The following is a 21,640-nucleotide window of genomic DNA, read 5'->3' as shown; positions in this document are numbered from 1 at the left end:
AACTTGAGAGAGAGAGAAAGAGAGAGAGAGAGGATGGACTAATCATTGATTTCTTCTGACTCTGTATTACGGTCAATATTATCTTTGTATCATTGATGTACTATTATAGATTCTGTCAAATCCATTTTAAATAAGGTTTTATTTTTATATTTTATGTTTTCACTTAAATGTTTTGTTAATTTTAATTGTATGTTTTTGTTATTTTTTTTAGGCTTTTAATATTTCTCTAGTTTTTATTATTTGTTATTTATTAGTTTTAATTTATTTAGCTTTAGTGGTTTAACTACTTAAAAAAATTAACCTTAACATAAAAATAAAATAAAATATAAAAACACTTTATTTAAGCTAATTTTTGTTTAGTTTAAGTTTTTTTTTTTTTTTTGGTAGCATCTTACGATAATGTTCCATTTGTTAATGTTAGTTAACTAGATTAGTTAACAAATTAACAAAGAAAAATACTCCTAAAGCATTTATTAAAAGTAGTAAATGTTGAAATGTTGAAATCTAGTGTGTATATGGTTATACATTAACGTATGTATTTATGTATGTATGACTTTTAGTTATGCAAGTAATGTCTAAAGTCAAGCAAGTGCATAAAACAAATGAAAACAGTTAAAGTACTAAAAATCTGAATGGATAAATATGTGAGCTGTCCTCTCAACAATATCACTCTGATCTTTGACCTTAAAAGCTTTGATGCAACAATGGGGAGATAAGGAATACTTGAGTCACGTAAAACAATCTTAAATATGCTGCAGAAAAATGGCAGGTGGTCTGGAGGTGTGGAAGAAACATGTAATATCTACATGATTTAAAGGGAAGTACATTGATATGATACCTTACATATTTTTTTTCTGAGGGTGGAAGTCTTCTGTGTTATTATTTTATTTCTCCCGTTTAAATTAATGCAGTAAATGACAGGCTCATACCTTGGCAGTGGCCCTGCTGAGAGTTAAAGATATATCCAGTGTTACAAACACATGTGTGTCGACCGCCTGGCAGGTCAAGACAGTGACCCGAACCGCACAGCTGAGGTCTCGATTCACACACTAGGCCATCTGGGGAACCACACACAAAGGAGCCGTCATGATGAAATCAATTATATATTAGCTATTTCTATATGTATGTTATATGATATGCTTTTAAAATACTTTTTCTTTTGTAAAATGAATATCAGGTCAGTATGTGGTTTAGTTAATCAGATTAACTAAATCTCAGCAGTATGCTGTGATCCTTAAATGACTGTCTTCATTCTATTCATTCCTCTCCAAACCAAATTCATCAAACAATCACACTGAAGACAAATGATGAGGAAATTATAGTTTTGTATCCAGCCCTGCATTTTTCAAGGTTGATATGAATTTGGCGTCACTTCAGCTCTGGAAATCAGTCATTTATATGAGCAGGCCGATGAACTGTCTGGGCATGCTTACAGTTTCTTGGAGAAGTGATCAACAAGTCACTGTAACTATAGTCTGTCTCGTTGAAGTTCTGGTCTGTTTGATCGTTTTGTTTTAAGACCAACATCCTGAGGAACAACTTCACTTTCATGTGAATACATCTTGCCCAACAACATTTGACAATAAATAACAGATCGAGAACAGCAGTGAAAAGCAGAGCCCCAAAATTCAGTCGAGAAATGTGCTTAACCCTCTGGAGTCTAAGGGTATTTTTGGGGCCTGGAGAAGTTTTGTCATGCCCTGACATTTGTGCTTTTTTTCAGTTTCTTATAAATATCCAAATGGCTAAAGTCTAATCTCATTGTAATCAGCACAAACTGGGCTATAATAATATGTGAGCAGCATGTATATACATGATTGTGTTTTTGAGAAAAACATTTTTTTATGCGTGGTTAGTGAAAAACTAAAAATGTTAAATCACTTGAATAAGGCCATAAAACACATAAAGAACAATGGTTCCCCGGACTTTTGAGAAATGGAGCTTGTAGCCTAGAATTTTTCTTTCTAAATTATGTGAAAATCATCTTGTTTACTCACTCACAGAAAACAATATATTGATTTAAATTTTCTAAAACACTTTTTTTTTTTGGCAAAAGTCATATGCGAGTAGGCGTCAACTATCATGAATATCATTCTGATTTACACCTGAGAAGACAAAGGCCTGCATAATGAGCTGCATAATGAGCTGCATAATGAGCCGTTCTGTCAGGTTTGTCACTGAGAGGGAAGAGTTACAAGAAAAGATGTGAGGACAAAATAAATGTATATCATTTTATGTTTGTAGTTTATTTAGAATATTTTTAATTAACCCACAACATAATTTAATATCCACTTGCGAGTCCAGTTAAACCGTTTATTAAGTACAATCAAAGCGGACTTTCAAACAGAATTTTTTGCATCATTACTCCAGTCACACAATCCTTCAAAAATCCTTTTAACAATCTTATTTTATTTAGATGTGTTGACTTACATGCCAAAGCACATGTAACGTACTTGATTATATTTTTAACTTTAGTGTGTTATTTGATATCACATTAAAAGCTAATATATTTAAAATGTTCTTATTTACAACATCATTACAAAGGTGTACTTACAAATACATACAAGTTTCCATAGAAATTACATTAAAATACGTTATGTCAACTTTCATAACTGTTTATTAATACACTTAAGTACACTTTTTGTAATGATATCAAGTTAACAGTATTAATTTAAAATATATTTTAAATCATTATTTTTTAATAATCTTTTATCATCCTAAAGAAAATACACTTATTTTGATGAACAGACTAAAGCACATTTGAGTACTTAATTATAATGCATGTATAGTGTTATTTCATATTACATTTAAAGTTAACATATTTTAAATGTACTAAATTGCAACTTTATTACTACATGTGTGGAATTACAAATGTATTTAAGTACATGACATAAAGGTTTCAATAGAAAGGACATTAAAGTATATTTTAAATTGTGTGTCAGTACATTCAGCAGTAACTTTATCTATATATTTTAAAAAACAATAAAAGTAATTATGAAATGACATATAAATATTTACTGAAATTCTACTTCTACTAAGTGGGTCACAAATGCATTTAGTATCCATTTGAACTATAATACATTTTCATTTAATTGTAAGTAACATGCATTGAAAAGCATATAAAGCATTACATTCGATTCACACTTAAGTATATTATTTTAATACTTAAAGGGTTAGTTCACCGAAAAATGAAAATTATGTCATTCATAACTCACCCTCATGTCGTTCCAGACCCGTAAGACCGCCGTTCATCTTCGGAACACAGTTTAAGATATTTTAGATTTAGTCCAAGAGCTCTCAGTCCCTCCATTGAAGCTGTGTGTACGGTCTACTGTCCATGTCCAGAAAGGTAAGAAAAACATCATCAAAGTAGTCCATGTGACATCAGAGGGTCAGTTAGAATTTTTTGAAGCATCGAAAATACATTTTGGTCCAAAAATAGCAAAAACTACGACTATATTCAGCATCGTCTTCTCTTCCGTGTCTGTTGTGAGAGAGTTCAAAACAAAGCAGTATGTCTTATCCGGTTTGGGAACGAATCATTCGATGTAACTGGATCTTTTTGAACCAGTTAACCAAATTGAACTGAACCAGGGCAATCATCACAAATGACGTCATTACGTCGAGCGCAAAAGAACCGATGTACCATTTTCTTCAACCGGTTTATTGAATTGAAATGTCCATAAGAATCGGTTAGCGGAAAAGAACCAAACTTCCCATCACTACTGTTGATCCGAAAACCGATGCAACCAGTTCTTGACTCGAGAACGAGTCAATCTTTTGTTCGTTATCTGGCTCAGCTCGGTGTTCATCTTCAGTTCTCTCTTCACAGCAGTTCAGTCAGTGTACTGTTTGAGTACATGCATTACTCCGGGATATTGGTTTGTTTGAACTCAGAGGGAGTGTCAGCCACATTAAAAAAGTTAACAGCTTAAGTCATTTGTGGATTAATGCGTATTGGAGACGAGAATCGTTCCAAGCGATTCAGTTCGATTTGGTGAACTGGTTCAAGAAGATATCATTGAACTCTTGTGTTTTGAACTCTCTCACAACAGACACGGAAGAGAAGACAATGCTGAATAAAGTCGTAGTTTTTGCTATTTTTGGACCAAAATGTATTTTCGATGCTTCAAAAAGTTCTAACTGACCCTCTGATGTAACATGGACTACTTTGATGATGTTTTTCTTACCTTTCTGGACATGGACAGTATACCGTACACACAGTTTCAATGGAGGGACTGAGAGCTCTTGGAATTAATCTAAAATATCTCAAACTGTGTTCCGAAGATGAACGGAGGTCTTACGGGTTTGGAACGACATGAGGGTGAGTTATTAATGACATAATTTTCATTTTTTGGTGAACTAACCCTTTAAGTGTACTTAATTCTCACTAGTCCCTCCGGTGGCTTACCTTGTCTAGTTGGAAGTGGTTGGGTTGTAGCCGGTACAGGAGGAGGTCTGACTGGTGATACCGGCTGTCTGTTAACCCAGGGCCGGCTGGTTTGTGTCCGTACAACAGCTGTAAACAATTAAGACTGAATCAAAAACATCTGTGGGTTTTAATAAATCTGTTAATAAGAATTTCGGTGGCTCACGTGTGTTCACTCTGGCCGGCTGCCTGGTTGCAGTGGCTGTGCTCCCAGGATGGATGCTGACAGGCTGCTGAGGTCTGGCATTTGTGGTTTGAAAGCCACCACTTGTTGACAGGTTTGGTTTTGGTTGAGTTATAATGATTACCGAACCGGTCTGTGAACCCGTGTCAGCTTGCTGTGGTCTTGTAGGACTCTGCTGGACTCGGATGGTCTGCGTGTTGGTCGGCGAATATGGCACTTGTTGGCTTCGGGTTGACTGTGAGATTACAGAGTGAGTCCTGGAGCTTTCGGGTTGGGATACTATTTCCTTGGTGGATGTGCGGCCATTTTCGGAGACCAGGGGAGGCCCGCCAGTGTCAAGCATCTCGGCTAGCCTCTGGTTAAACTTGACAGCCGAAGCGGAATAATGGTAACCCGGTCCAGCAGGACAGATCTCTTTGAAGGCAGCTGTGGATATAAAGTTAGGTTATGCTTAAAACCTGTAAAAAGTCCAATGGAGTCACATATTTTGTTTCTTAATCAAGTCAGAAACTTTCAATTCAACCGGGACAACAGAACAAACTCAACTAGTGTTTTTTAAACAAAGACAGACAAACTACAAAGCAAATTATATGTACTTCACATTTGTTTAATATGTTAGTCAATACATCAAAGTTAAATTAAACATGACAAAAGATTATTAAAAATAACAATATAAAGTGTACTTTAGAGTAAAAAGTTAATACAAAGTGCATTTTCTAAGTTTACTTAAGTATGTTAAGAAACAGTCATGACAGTGTCTCTCTTTAAAAACAAAAACAAAACAAAAATAAAATAATAATTTTAAGATTTGCAGTACACTACAAATGCATATTTAATACAACTAGACAAACATTAAGTTGATTTGAAAAACCCTAACCAGAAAGTTTTAAAAAGCTTTAAGTTTAAAGGTTTTAAGACTTGAAGACAATACAATTTGACTTAATGATGATGAGTCACCATACTTGGCTGAATGTCACGTTACTTTCACTAGCATGTTATTAGCATGTTTCTATGCTAAAACCAGTTGATTCAGTAAAAAAAACACAGCTAAAAACCAGCTAAGACCAGCATGGCAGTGCCTAAAACCACTTTTAACATGTTTCTAGCCTGATTAACAGGTTACTAGCATGTCGTTAGCATGTTTCTATGCTAATCCAGCTAAAACCAGTTGATTCAGTAAAAAAAAAAAACAGCTGAAGACCAGCGTGACAAGTGGCCAAAACCACTTTAAAAGTATGTTCAAAAGCATGTTTCTAGCCTGATTAGCAAGTTACTAGCATGTTGTTAGCATGTTTCTATGAAAACCAGCTAAAACAAATTGATTCAGTAAATACTAAAAAAAAAACAGCTAAAAACCAGCTAAGAGCTGCGTGACAGTGGGCAAAACCACTTTAAAACCATGTTAAAAGCATGTTTCTAGCCTGATTAGCAAGTTGCTAGCATGTTGTTAGCATGTTTCTTTACTAATCCAGTTAATACCAGATAAAACCAGTTAATTCAGTAAAAAATAAGCTAAAACCAGCGTGAATGTCACGATCTCTAGCTGTAGTGCCCGTGAGCTTCATTAGAGGGCACTCCATTCCAGACTCTTGCCACTTCACCCTGGACTCCATTTCCCATAATCCTTTGCCAGGACTCCTCATCAATTGCAATCACCTGTCTCTAAACACCTCATCAGTCTTGCATTATAAAGGTTGCACACATCCACACACACTTTGCTGATTATTGTTTAGCCTGTACCCTGTTCCCTGTATGTGTGTTTCTTTGCTTTGTCTCCTTGTTTTTGACCTTGGACTGTTTATCTGGTTTATGATTGTTTTGCCGCCTGCCCTGACCTTTGCCTGTTTACGGATTCCTCTTTGTCTTTGCCTGGGACATTATTGTTTGCTGGAACTGGACTCTGCCTGTTTGACCACTCTCTATAATAAAGCCTGTATTTGGATCCTCAACTCTGTTTTCACGACGCCTCCAAGGCAAAGCAAAGAAACACGGATACAGGGAACAGGGTACAGGGTACTTCTTTTTCATAAGGGACATTTATAATTGTTAGTTACATACTTTAAAGCCATTTCTATTTAAACTTACACAATTCATGCATTTAAATATATTTGTAATTACTAATTACTCATAGGTAATAATTAAGTTATATAAGTATATTTGAACTATATGTGTGCACGACAAGCGATTGTTATTTTAAATGTACTTTAAAATAAATAAAATAATTGGACTATTACAAAATGCAATTTTTTGGCCTTTTATTTCATTAATATTATATTATCTGCAAGTACAGTTCTTTAAATATACTTTTAAGATTTAAAGTACACTACACATTCAATAAAGTTAAGCACAATTCATGTTCTCAGGGGAGTAATAGATAATAAAAAATAATTCTAATAAAAAAGACATAATTCACTGAAATGGACACAGTTGAAAAACACATCTATCCCTAACCTTGAACAGTAAAAGTCGTTTTTTTTTAATCGAGCCAGGAACATTGAGGGTCATCTGGACAATGCTAGAACCTCAACATGTTATATTTAAATGAAGATAAATGACACAGTAAATTCCAACTGCTTTGATATCCCTCCATACAACTATGTGCTATAAGCATAATGGCGCCGCTCAATGGCGACTTGGTACTACTCTCTGTTTTGTGTGTTTGTTTGGTGTTGTCCTGCACGTTCCTAGAACCCAGCCTTGGTATTGTTCAGTATGACAGGTCTGCATTACTTCAAATTCGGGACAGCATGCCCATTTTCCTGCCCGATCTACCGCCGAAATGCCAACTACATAAGGAGCGGATTAAACAGTGCTGGAAGACTCGGAAGCGGGGTGTGAGGGGTGGCGCTATTGTCCGGCTTAGGCATCACATCTACCGCCTAGCTCTACCTAGCCTGATTCTTTCCAATGTCCGCTCCCTGGAAAAAAAAATGGATGAACTTTCTATGCTTATTCGTACACAGAGAGACTTCAGGGACGCCGCCGCTATCTGCCTGTCTGAGACCTGGTTGGCTGAAAGTTTCCCGGACTCCATGTTAAAACTAGCAGACTTTTATCTACATCATGCAGACCGCACTGCATGCTCACAAAAACTACGTCGAGGTGGGGTTGGCTGCTAAAACAATAGCAACTGGTGTTCGGACTGCAAAAACTTGTCACAAACCTGCTCTCCAGAGTTGGAGTCTCTCACTGTGATATGTAAGCCCTTCTACTTGCCTCGAGAGTTTTCTTCTGTTGTCCTGATGGTTATTTATATTCCCCCAGACGCCTCTGTTCCGGCTGCTCTGCAGCCACTTGTAGATAATATCACAGAGGTTGAAAACAACAATCCCGACGCTGCCATGTTTGTGCTGGGTGTTTTTAACCATGTCTCCTTGAGGAAGGCACTCCCCAGATACAAACCCCAAATCCAGATCACTACTAGGGAGGATAAAACACTGGATCAATGCTATTCTTCTATTTCTAAAGGCATTTGATGCTGTAGCCAGGGCCCCTTTGGATGAGTCCGACCACAACACTATTTTTCTTATACCAAAATATCGCCAGAAACTTAAAGTGGCTAAACCAACTGTCAAACTTTTTAGGAAATTGTCCCCACAAGCCATAGACACATTACAGGACTGCTTAGACTCCACGATATGGAGTAATTTTTGGTCTGATGGTCAGGATATTAACATCTTTACTGATACCGTCACATCCTATATTTAATTTTGTGAGAGTGTTTGTATTCCTACAGGAGCTGTTCATGTCTTTAATAACAGTAAGCCCTGGTTTAATAATGTATTGAGAGTGCTATGTAAGCAAAAACAGGCTGCTTTTAAGAGTGGTGATATGGTACAATTCAAATTACTGAAATATGAATTTCAGCGAGCTGTGTTAAAGCTAAGCTTGAAAATAAACTATATGCAAATGACATCAAAGGTGTCTGGCGTGGGCTTCAGGACATTACTGACTATAAGATCAAACACCATGCTCAAGTCAGTGACCCTTCTCTTCCTGGGAGGCTTAATGACTTCTACTGTCGTTTTGATAGCAGAAATCCACTGCCCCCCTCCTGCGACAGAGAGCAGGGTGACCCTCCGCCCATTATCTCGGAGCATGATGTAATTATCTTGCTCCGTCAGCAGAACATTAGGAAGGCGGCGGGGCCTGACGGTGTAAGAACTGCCACTTTAAGAGACTGTGCTGATCAATTAACATCTGTCCTCACTTTCATCTTTAACTGGTCTCTCCAACTTGGTATTGTGCCTGCTTGTTTTAAATCTGCTGTGATCATTCCAGTTCAAAAGAAAAATAGAATCTCGTGCCTTAATGATTATAGGCCTGTGGGCTTAACTTCGTTTGATATGTAAACACCTGTCCATTATTTCACTTGACCCCCAACAATTTGCTTATAGAGCAAATAGGAGTGTTGATGATGCAGTTTCACTCTGTTTGCACTCTATTCTTCAACATCTGGAGTTAAAATCTACATATGTACGTGTCCTCTTTGTGGACTTTAGCTCTGCGTTCAACATCGTTCCTGTGAAGCTGATCAACACTTTACAGGAGCATCACTTTGCAAATGGATTTTCAACTTTCCATGCGATAGGAAGCAGGTGGTTAAAATGGGTGATTACGTCTCACAGTCAAAGTTTTTGAACACTGGCGCCCCTCAGGGCTGCGTCCTGTCCCCACTTCTGTACTCTTTATACACACAATTCTGTCAATCACACACCAGTTCAGTTTTGTTGCTTAGGTTTGCTGACGATACCTCTGTAGTTGGTCTTATTACTAACGGTGATGAATCTGACTACCGTAGAGAAGTGAAGGGGCTGGTGAAATGTTGCCAAAGCTATAACTTGATACTTAACATCTCAAAAACCAAGGAACTGGTTGTGGATTTTAGAAGGATTTTAGAAGGAAGTAAAGCTCACCAGCGACTCCACTTTCTGCAGCAGCTCAAAAAGTTTAGAGTCAGCCGAGTTGCCATGACCCATTTTTATAGGTCAACTATTGAAAGCGTGCTCACTTTTTCCATGCTTGTCTGGTTCGGTCACACAACCGCTCAGGACAAAACTAGGATGGAAAGAGTAGTACACAGCGCATCAAAAATTATAGGCTTTAGTCTCCCTTCACTTTCTTCACTTTTCTCCACCAGAATAATCAGTAAGGCTAAAAACATCTTAGCGGACCACTCTCACCCTGCTCACCATCTCTTCCTTCAGGAAGAAGATATAGGAGCTTTAAGACTTCCACATCAATTTTCAGAGACAGCACTTACCCTCTGGCTATCAGACATCTGAACTTGCACTGCTAGCAGCACTTTATCAACTACGTATATGCACTGTGCACTTTCTCTGCCGAGGGGTATTGTCTTTTTTCAGCGGGGTTTTGGTCTAATGTCTTACTGGTTGTTGGGTATTGTTGGTGAACATTGTCTGTTTTTTTGTACTTATGATGTTTGCCTTTTAGGTTATTTACGTCTGAGAGTTGTACCAAGACAAATTCCTATCAACTTGTTGACATTGCAATAAATTTATTGAATTGAATTGAATTGGAATTTTCAGAGAAATATTGCTGGTGGTATGGGTTGGGCAGAAAAGCTGAGGAACATTTGGACTCTTTGTGTAAAAACCAAATCATGTTGTTTCAGTATTCTGTACCAACACTGTAAAGTTCTCTTACGAGAGCTCTCTCGTACTGCGTCTTAGCTAAGACGCTACAGGAAAAGTCTCTTTTCACGAAATACTGAAGCAAAAAATTATCCTTAATTTTGTATTTTTGTAAAGTGCATTTGCAGCAGTACACAGCCATAGGCGAGACGGCTCGTTCGCTCATTGGCTTGTTCTGCGGCAACTGCACAGCCTATCGAGCGCAGGCTGATGCAAGATCAGACCAATAAGGGCGCTTCGCGCCCTTCTTGCCACTTCCCGCCGAAACGGGTGTGGCCCAACCTATAAAAGGAGCTCGAAAAGGCTGACTCACCTGATTTTTCATCTCTTCAGCGAAGCTCACGCATCGCTGGATTACGGAGGAAGCAAGCGCCGTCTGAGAAAGCACATCAGCAGGACGAGCCATTCTGAAGCTGCTGGCATCGCCACCTTCCACTGCCGTTCCTGCTGCGCTATCCGGCGCCTATATCCTTTCAATTCTGTTATATCCAAGCTGTTCTTTATGTGTGTGTGTGTGTTCGCCCTGCGACACACTCGTAAAAGAGCTCGCGTCTTTTTTAAGATGCCTTCCTGCGGCTCGTCAGAGCCCCACTCAGCGAGGGAGACCGGTACGTCATCTGTGTCTCCTGCCTGGGATGGACGGCGGATGCCCCCACTGCGAGCTGTTGCCATGGTGACTCTGAGGACTCGCCTGGCCTTTTTCTCTGAGCCTGCATTCTCCGCTGCGCTGAGGCACCGTAAAAGCATCGCTTCCAGCGGATTCCGGAACCGTCTTCAGCTCAACCGAGCTTGCCGGTTCGCCCTGCTTCACCGGCCCCCCCTGCATCGCTTCCCGGTGGGCAGCGCCCGCTGTTTGCCGGCGCGTCGTCCGAGGAAGTCGATCTCAGGGCCGCGTCGGGGGAAGAGGACACGCGCTCTCTGCTAGCTTCGGGCAGTGAGGGCTGGGCGAGCTCCGAGGATCTCGCGCCTTCTGCTCAGAAGCCCAGCAGATGAGCTGACATCGAGAAGGAGCCGGGGCGAATGCTCATGTTGGCCGCGATGAGTCTCGGCCGCGAGTGGTTTGCACCAGCGCCCCCCCCCTCTCTCGTTCCCGGCTGGATGGTATTTCCCTTTCGGATGAGCGTACTTCTCAAAGCCCGCCTCATTTCTTCCTGAGCTTCACGAAGAGGTGGCGAAGGCTTGGAACGCTCCATATTCAGTCTCACTAGCATTCTCCACACTGATGATGCTAAAAAGAGGAACTACCACTCACTTCCGCCGGTGGAACAGGCGATAGCGACGCACCTTTGTCCGCCCTCTGCTGGACGGCGGCAAAAGCGGTGTTGCCATCTAAAGCCTGCTGTGTGATGCTGAGTTCCGCTGCGGCCGGGCTCTCACCTAAGCGCGCCGCTGTTTCAGTTCCAGAGATTGTGACTGTTTCAGCGTTTTTTTTGCAATGCGCAAGCCTGTATGGTTGCCAACGTGCGCTCGCTGAGAGCAGTGCATGTGCCTGGACTGCAGAATCTGGGTCCAGACAGGCTGTCCAGAGGCAATGTTCCTACAGGCGAATGGTCTCTACACCCGCAAACAGTCCGGCTGTTGTGGGAGAGATTTGGCATGGCGGAGGTGGACCTCTTTGCGTCCCACGAAAACGCTCACTGCCTCCCGTTCTTTTCCAAGAACGAAAGCGCGCTGTCACGGAGATGGCCGTGCTGCCCGCTTTATGCGTTCCCTCCCGTCTCCCTCCTTCCGCAGGTGATAGAACGGGTGAGAGAAACGAGATGTTCAATACTGCTTGTAGCACCTCTTTGGAAGAACCAACCATGGTTCCCAGATTTGATGCAGTTAGCAGATGTCGCCCCGTGGCCGGTACCGTTGAGGAGGGATCTCCTCTCGCAGGCCAGGGGCTCGATTTGGCACCCTCAACCGGAGTTGTGGTCCCTCCATGTGTGGGCGCTCAACGGTTACCCGCTGATCTCGCAGTGGGAGTGCTAAATACCATCACTCAGGCTAGAGCTCCGTCGACACGACGTCTGTATGCCTCGAAGTGGTCGGTGTTCTCCAGCTGGTGCACAGCTCGAGGTTATTCACCCCTTAGTTGTGAGGTGACGGAGGTCCTCTCCTTCCTACAGGAGCTGTTGGATAAGGGCAGAGCTCCATCTACGCTCAAAGTTTATGTGGCGGCCATCGCGGCGTTTTCTGAAACGGCGTCCGGTCAGTCAATAGGAAGGAACGATTTAGTCATCCGGTTCCTCAGAGGAGCTAGGAGGCTGAATCCTCCCAGACCTCCGTCAGTCCCTATGTGGGACCTCGCGGCGGTTTTGGAGGCCTTGAAGGGTCCCCCTTTTGGGCCTATATAATCGGTTAGCCTTCAGCATCTGTCGTTCAAGACAGTATTCTTGTTGGCTCTCGCTTCTGTGAAGCATGTGGGTGATTTGCACGCGCTCTCGGTGAGCCAGTTGTGCTTGGAGTTTGGGCCCAATGACTCAAGAGTCATACTCAAACCTAGGCACGGTTATGTGCCGAAATCCCTCAACACACCGTTTCGGGCTCAGGTTATTGCCCTGTCTGCCCTGCCGGTGTCAGGGGAGGATGGAGACTCGAGTCTTCTTTGCCCTGTCAGGGTTTTAAGAGCTTATGTGTCTCGCTCTGCTGCCTTTCGGCAGATGGAGCAGCTGTTTGTCTCGTTCGGTGGACGTTCCAAGGGAATGGCTGTTTCGAGACAGACTCTATCCAGATGGAAATTTGACGCCATAGCGTTAGCTTACGCTTCCAGGGGCCTTCAGTGCCCGTTGGGCGTCAGAGCACACTCCAAAAGAGGCGTCACCTCGTCGTGGGCGTGGTCTACTGGGATCTCCTTGCAGGATATATGTATGGCGGCAGGTTGGGCCTCGCCGTCTACATTTATCAGGTTCTATAACCTGGAGGTCCCCGCCTTGCAAGCAAGGCTGTTGTCGGTATAGTCGAATCAGGGCCCTGAGGGGAATTCTGAGTTCACGAGCGCTATGCGCTGCCGACTGTTATATGGGCAGTATTGCGTAAGACCCGCATTGCCACATTGGTCAGGCCTTGCCTCGGCTGTGTGATGTCATATTGCCGCATCTATGGATGCTGCTAGATATAGAACGGAGGACTTTTTCCCTTTTCTGTCCTGGACTCTCTGTGAGTCCCTCAGGTGACTGTGCACTGTAAATCCTGGGCGTTGCTTCAGGTTTAGTGGTGTGTGTGATCCCTGCGCGCACGGCGTTTTACATTGGGTTCACGTAGCGTCTTAGCTAAGACGCAGTACGAGAGAGCTCTCATAAGAGAACGTACTCGGTTACTAAACGTAACCTCGGTTCTCTCTAAAAGAGCGAACGAGTACTGTGTTCTCTGCCGTGCGTACGATTCACTCCGGTTCGCTTCGGCGATGAAATAAATCAGGTGAGTCAGCCTTTTCGAGCTCCTTTTATAGGTTGGGCCACACCTGTTTCGGCGGGAAGTGGCAAGAAGGGCGCGAAGCGCCCTTATTGGTCTGATGTAGCATCAGCCTGCGCTCGATAGGCTGTGCAGTTGCCATAGAACAAGCCAATGAGCGAACGAGCCATCTCGTCTATGGCTGTGTACTGCTGCAAATGCGCTTTACAAAAATACAAAATTAAGGATAATTTTTTGCTTCAGTATTTCGTGAAAAGAGACTTTTCCCGTAGCGTCTTAGCTAAGACGCAGTACTCGTTCGCTCTTCTAGAGAGAACCGAGGTTACGTTTAGTAACCGAGTACGTTCTCAGTGCTGTCCTCCAGCCTTCTTACTACTCCTTGTCAAAACTTCTGCATTAAAGATGTTCATTCCAGTGCAGTTGTTTGAAAGGAAAAGACTATTCTTTGAATGTCTGAAAGGTCTCTTACCTGAGCCAGAGTATGGGCATAACTCACACTTCTTGCCCCAGGCTTTGCCCACTCGACTGCAGCAGCAGATCTGTTTGGTGATGTTCTTCAGGATGGGCAGAGAACAGGAGCCCTGGTTCAGAATACGGAAACACTGGTCCTTCTCCTCCGAAATCACCTTCTGCGCTATGAAGGGGGAAACAATACAGAACAACATTACGTAGTTGATTATTACAGGTTGGGATGTGAATCTCAACATGCAAAAGATCATGCATGCAAATAAAAATGTATTCATTTTTTAACATAAAAGCATTTTATACTGCTCCTTATAGTATAATAATTTAAAAGGGATAGTTCACTCAAAAAAAATTAAATAATAGATTTACGAATCATACTCTAATTCTCAAATCTGAAGACATACCCTTTACGAAAAGAAGTACATTTTAATTTAAGATAACTTATGACAGAAATAATGCTTTAAAAGAATAAACCGAAGTGTAAACTTAATCTTATGTTTACAGACACTTAATTGCGTGTGATTTACATTAAGTTTTGAGTGAAAATTATATTAAAATATTTACAAAAAAATATTTAAAATAATATAACAAGATATATTATCTTAAAATATTGTTTTTTTTAAATTAAGAAATGTATTTTTTTTCAAGTGTACTTGAACTTGAGAGTTCTTTATGACCCATTTAAATGAAAAAAAGAAAAAAAAAAGATTTATAATGTACTTCACAGTTAAACTATAATTAGACATTTTACACTTTTTAAAAGTGTACTTAAGAAAGTCATAAAAGCATATCTTTTTAAGTGTACTTAAATGGCTAATTTTCATTATTAACATGCAATACAGTTATTATATTATATTATTAGTTATTATGGCTTAAAATATAGTGCACAACTTTTAATGGTGGTTTTTTTTTCTGTCATTTTTGGAGTTTGGCAGTGTGAATCACTTTCTGTTTTTATTGTGTGTAAAAGAGCAGCTTGGACATTCTGCAAATCATCTCCTTTTGTGTTCCACAGAAGAAAGTCATTGGAACGATGTGATCAAATAATGTTTTTGTGAACTTTTCCCTGAAGTTGATTGCTTTCGTTATGGGTGTTTCTTGTGCAAATCTAACTTAAAAAACAACCCTAAAGTAGCAAATATTTCTGCTACTCATAACACATTGACATTCATCATTACACTTTTCATGCTTTGATTGGTTTAGCAGCACAAACAAAGTTTCAAGTAGAGCCAGGCATACAATAATCAGCCACAGAGCCACTGTGAATCATATCAGCTCAAATTACTGCAGGAATATGCACATAATCACACATATACAGGACCAGACACAGCAGACGTATGTACACTTACCTGACTGACACACATGAACATGCTCAGAGTCACATGAAAGATTCAGACAAGAAGAAAATCTGATTAAAATAGTCACAGAATTCCCCAGATGCAAAAACTCAGGCAGAAAGAGGCAGCTCCCAATTGAAGGGAAAACACCAGAAAATAAGGAAAGGTCAGTCAGGATAGGCCTCGATGTAAGGATGCATATGCAGGTCAAAGGGCAAAGTATAGCGCCGCACAGCCAAAATCTTCACTCATTTGTGTTCACTTTATGGTGTAGATTTGAAAGTATCCAAAGTACTGTATTGGCTTGCACTGAAGGAATAGTTCACCCAAAAATGAACATTTGCTGAAAATGTTTTCATCCTTAGGCCAACCAAGATCAAGATTAGTTTGTTTCTTCATCAGATTTGGAGAAATGTAGCTTTGCATCACTTGTGAATGGGTGCCGTCAGAATGAGAGTCCAAACAGCTGATAAAAACATCACAATAATCCACAGCACTCCAGTCCATCAGTTAACAACTGGAGAAGACAAAAGATTAATCAAATCCAGCATTAAGACTCTTTTAACTCCAAACTATTGCGTCCATCTAAAATACGAGTCCATAATCCATAATAACATTTTAACCTCCAGTTAAAAAGTCCATCTCCTGTTGTCTCTCACATAAGAATCCACCCACATATGGAGTTTTTGGCTTGTAAACAGTGCTTGATCTGTGCAGATTTCTCTCCTGATTAATACCAGACCAATTTTTCAATGGAGGAGGCATTTTTCTGAATTATGGACATGCATTTTAAAGTTAAAAACATCTAAATGATGGATATGTTTCTTACAAACATGCAGCTCTTATCTTCTCCAGATGTTAACTGATGGACTGGAGTGCTGTGGATTACTGTGATGTTGTTATTAGTTGTTTTTATTCTGACGGCACCCATTCACTGCAGAGCATCCATTGTAAAGCAAATGATGGAATGCTACATTCCTCCACATCTGTATGAAGACTCAAACTCATCTACATCTTGGACGGCCTGAGAACATTTTCAGCAAATTTCCATTTTTGTTTCTTTAAGTCTGTGTGTGACTGAAGGCTGTAGCTGTGTTGCATTCCCGCTGGTGCTCTCCTCTCAGGTGAAGCTGCGGTGTCCGACAGCTCCATACTTACAGATGCAGATCCCATGAGAGGCGTCCAATAAGTAGCCCTCTTTGCAGACACAACTGTAGCTCCCTCGGGTGTTAACACAGTTCCCATTTTCACAGAAACCCGGTTGCAAACACTCGTTAATATCTACACCAGAGGAGGAAACATGACTGTCATAACCTGACGTGCTGGTGTGTGAAAACCCTTGTGAAAAGAAGTGTGCTTGCAGTGTACTTAAAAGTACATTTTAAAAAAGTTGTATTTGCTTAAAATATAATATTAATTAAATAAAAGGCCACTTTAGCGGCTAGACACTGTCAAGACTGTAAAAAGTGCACATTGTAATAATTTGTAATAATTTTAATAATTACATTTACATAGTACATTTTTAATAGTTTTGATAATCTTTTGTTGTGCTTTAAAGAAATAAACAAATTTGGATGTGTTGACTAACATACGCACAGGTAAAGTACTTTATTAGTATTTTAGTTGTAGTGTGTTATTTGATGTTACATGTAAATATATATTCAAATGCACTAATCTGCAAATGTGTAAATATAAGTATATGTACATACATGGCATGCAAGTTTCAATAGACATTACATTAAAGTATATTTTAGTTTATCATAAATGCTTGTCAGTACATTCAGCAGTAAGTTTACTCATATGTCAAAGACAACAGAAGTATTTATGAAATAAACTTAAGATGTATTGTTAAGTCTCTAGTGGGTCACAAAACACTGTTAAGTTCAATTAATAGCTTTTAATATAAATCTAAACTACTTTGCATCTTCATTTCATTGTAAATATCACAGAGTCCAAAAAGTATTAGTTTTCCATTAACATTACATTAATTGTGCACTTAAGTAAATTATATTAAAGTATATTCTTTATGTAATAAGTGCTCTTTATAAAAGTATGCTGAAGTGCACTTCTCTATCACAGGGGTTTGTCTGTCAGTCCTTGTTAACCAGCTGCTCTTATTTGATCAGATTCTGGTTGATACGGGGATAAATGAGATGTATTTCGAGTATAAAAGCACCAAACGTCCAAACAAACAGGATGACACGTATCGAGAGGTTGCTGACATGTACAAGTACATCTTAGTTTGATTAAAATATATTTTCCTGAAAGTTGCAGCATGTTTTTATAGTACAATGATGATCAAGAAAATGTGATCAACATGCATGTTTAAAAACTTACGTAAGGATACCTTATTACTGCAATAAAATGGTTTGTAATGCAGACTTCAACACTTTTCTCAATGAGGATTGTGCTTTGTTGGTCACTTTGAGTAAAATGATCAATTAAATGTCTATTTATCACTTCAGGTCTGCAGCAACACAGTGACTTCAGACCCAGTGTTTTAAACATGTCAAAAGCATCTTAATTGACGGATGTAATTGGCCGAGCCCTGGATGAAGGAAGGAAGAATGAAGTGTTTGTTTGCATGTTCCTGAAATGTGTTTTGGCCCGTGAGAGATCATTGTGAACGCTAGGATCGATCTAGCACAGGAGGACGGGGCGAAGACTCTTACCCACACACTGCGTCCCGTTGACCCTCTCGAAGCCTTTCGGACAGCTTCCCTGTCCATTCACAGTGTTTCCTGTTGAGATATGAGCACACTGATCTCTAGTAGGACATATGAACACATTCGTAAAGCTGCAGCTTGTTTAATAATGCGTGCAAAAGGAAAATCATACTGAGACAGAGGAAAAACATGCAAACAATTAACAAGTGATTCATCAGCCAGACTGGAGGCTGAAACAAATACAATAAGACCAAAACATCCTGGAACACTATTTCAATATGTCACAATCTGGCTTTGTTCCTATGTGAGAATATGTAGCTTAAGCACATGCATAAACAGATAGATATAACTTAATGTACATCACTTAATGGTCCACCATTAAATATAGAATGATTTGATTATCTGTAAGGTAACCACTGTGAACAACAACAACAAAAAGAGATTATTAAAATAATGTTTTAAAGCAAAAAAAAAAAATAATAATAATTTGACATTTTTAAAAAGTGCACTTTTTAAAAGACTATTTAAGTGTGTTAAGAAACAGTCATGGAAGTGTCTCTTTTAGTCACTTACAGTGGCCTTACAGTTAAAAAAAATACTTTTAAGATTTGGAGTACTCTATAGTGCATATTCAACACAATTAAGCACACTTCTTAGTTGGGGACACTTCATCTACAGCGATATCGTTGACTTGATTGCAAATAAATGCACAGACACTATTTAACTGAACAGAGATGACATCACTGAATCCAATGATGAACTGCCTTTAACTATCATTTTGCATTATTGACACACTGTTTTCCTAATGAATGTTGTTCAGTTGCTTTGATGCAATGTATTTTGTTTAAAGCGCTATATAAATAAAGGTGACTTGACTTGACTTGACTTCTTTTTCACAAGGGAAGCTATGTTCTTTCTTTCTTTTTTTCACAACAAAGTCTTCCAGCACTTCAGGTTTACTTCCACAGAAAGGAAAAATAGCTATTTGTCCCTGTGAGGTTAAATATTTGTGGCTCTGGGAGAGCCAGAGATCCCGAAGCGTGTAACAGACGCTCGATTGTTTCAGTCATTATTCTGCACTGGGTAAAATCATTATATAACCGTGTGCTTAACATTATTAAGCACTCAGGGTCATCACGCAGTTATTTAGCTAAAACTAAAACCATAAACAAAAACATTTTCTTTACTTGCAATGCATCCGGTAACACTTTAGTATCATAATAAACAGTTAACTAACTGCTCATTAGTATGCATATCACTAGCATATTGGTTTATTAGTATATGTATATAGGTGCTTTATTCTGCATGACCATATTTTAGGTTGCTTCATCCGAACCCATTCTTAACAAATACCTTAAAAATTCTTAATAAGAAGCAAATTAGCAGTTTACTGAGGCAAAAGTAGTACCGAGGCACTATCATAGTTAATAGTGAGAATTGGTCCATAAACTAAAGAGTGACCCATAAAGGTTAACCAAAATAAAACATAAAATACTTAAATGTATTTTATTTCAGCTATTTGCCAATGCAACTTGATACCAAGGCACATTTCTATTTCTCATTTTGTTTCTAATTCTAATAAAATATCTATTTAACTTTAACTTTAATATAGACATATTTAAAAAATGACAAAAACAGAAAATTACAAAAACTAAGATTAAAGTTAAAAAAAGTATATATATATATATATATATATATATATATATATATATATATATATATATATATATATATATGTGTGTGTCTCCAAACTATTTTAAATATGATTATTGTTTTTATTACTTTTTTTATTTATAAAATAACAAAATCATCATATTTATTGTGTTTATTTAATTAAGCAATGGTTAATAGAAAAATATGTCAGATCTGGGAAAGATGTCCCATTTTTATCAGGGCAATTTGGTGTAATTTTATATAACAATAATAATAATAATAATGATTTTTATTATTATTATTTAATAATATCAATAACATTATTTTATAACAATTAATTATTATTATTATTATTAAAAATATGTCATTACAGCTCTATTAATTGTTCTGTTTTTCATAATTATATGGATGTATATGTTACATTTTTGTTATTCATCCTCATTTTGCCATACTATAGGCTCCCATTGTGACAACTTACCCCAACCACATGTTTTTATCTGTAGTAACATCTCATACTATGTCACTATATTTAATAAATGACAGTGGTGCTGAAGGCAGTTTCTATTAAAGTCATGAAAGCAAAGGTTGCAGTATTCATCACGTGGATGAGGAATGTAAATACGCTGTAATGTTTAGCCAGACGGCTGATGGCGACACCTTGACTCTTGTGATAATAAGATAGAGCCGTCTGCCAAAGATCTCGCAAAGCTATGTTTATCTCCTGAAGTCATGCAGCAACTGCTGTATTTTCTGTTTTACAAGAGCAGCCAGCTGAACTGATACCAGTGAGTTGATGAGTTAAGAAGGAACAAACCAGTGTTTTGTTGCCTCTTTGTGCTCTAAGTACAAACTGTGCCGCTGTAATCGCTCAGATGATTTCTAGGCGTGAACTTCCAGGTCTGTCTGACAGTACTGACACACTCCATGTTCAGACTCTCACCTAAGACTGCGGGACAGAGCGTGCATTCGTTGATGCCCCAGGCCTTCCCAACACCCCTGCAGCACATCTCCTGACTCCTCAGACCAGGTAACGGAGAACTGCACTGTGGGATCGAGCACAAGACACACAATCCTTCACTTATTCACCACTGTTTGAGTTGTGCATGGACTGATGTGTTAAACAGACAGTCACTAATACTCCAATGACAGCTAGGTGACGTACAGTAGTTGCAAACAGTCTTATTGTAATGCATTACAAGTAATGTGAGTTACAAAATCAGATAACTTTTTTCAAGTAACTAGTAAAGTAACGCATTACTTTTAGTAGAATACTTTGGATAAACAATCAGCTAAACGATCTTGTAGTGGTGATTAAAGTGGCTTTCACAACACTGGCTAACCTACATTTGAAGATCTGCATGATCACATGACAGAGCCAGAATAAACAAGTCATGCTCAATTTATCCAGACGTATCTACATATCTACTGCTAAATCAAATGAGGAATGCAAACAGAAGAGCTTTAATCAAACCTGTCCATTGTGCACTTCTCTGAAGCAGTATTTGAAGCCGGATGTCTCGGTGTAGACTGAATCCCCGCGTATGGTCTGGACTTGTATTAGTGGCGGTGGTGCCTTGGCTCTCTCTCCCGGCAGCTGGCGAGGACGGGCCCCCGAGAGCCCCGCGGACCAGGTCACGGTTTCTGAGTGCTCGTGGACGCTGGAGCCGTAGCCCACCTTCAGCACCTGGTGGATCTTCACACTGGCCTCTGGAGGGTGCTGGACTCGCACCTTCACCATGGGGGCCGCTGACACAGAAACACACTGAAGTTAACTGTGAAAGTCTTTGATCCTGTTGAATCCAGAACATAAACTCTCTAACTAGTTTAAATTATGCACTAACAATTCATAGACATGC

At 39.4% G+C, this 21,640-nt stretch overlaps 1 protein-coding gene across 4 annotated transcripts in view; it reads right to left on the bottom strand.

Moving 5' to 3' along the window:
- Window positions 1–21,640, bottom strand: part of LOC132155824 (latent-transforming growth factor beta-binding protein 4-like) — a 94,721-nt gene that overhangs the window by 32,343 nt on the left and 40,738 nt on the right. For 3 of the 4 annotated variants that reach the window (XM_059564534.1, XM_059564535.1, XM_059564532.1), the window contains exons 7-14: window positions 21,256–21,530; window positions 20,725–20,827; window positions 18,138–18,206; window positions 16,624–16,746; window positions 14,133–14,297; window positions 4,596–5,039; window positions 4,412–4,519; window positions 930–1,058 (exon numbers count right to left, since the gene is read on the bottom strand). In XM_059564534.1, coding sequence (XP_059420517.1) covers window positions 930–1,058; window positions 4,412–4,519; window positions 4,596–5,039; window positions 14,133–14,297; window positions 16,624–16,746; window positions 18,138–18,206; window positions 20,725–20,827; window positions 21,256–21,530 — 1,416 coding nt within the window. The remainder of the gene's footprint in view (window positions 1–929; window positions 1,059–4,411; window positions 4,520–4,595; window positions 5,040–14,132; window positions 14,298–16,623; window positions 16,747–18,137; window positions 18,207–20,724; window positions 20,828–21,255; window positions 21,531–21,640) is intronic. The other variant, XM_059564533.1, reaches the window with a different exon arrangement.

Source organism: Carassius carassius, chromosome 13 (assembly GCF_963082965.1).
Source record: "Carassius carassius chromosome 13, fCarCar2.1, whole genome shotgun sequence".
Lineage (NCBI taxonomy): Eukaryota > Metazoa > Chordata > Actinopteri > Cypriniformes > Cyprinidae > Carassius > Carassius carassius.
Note: the sequence above shows the minus strand (reverse complement) of the source record. Positions and strands in the feature narration are given on the sequence as shown.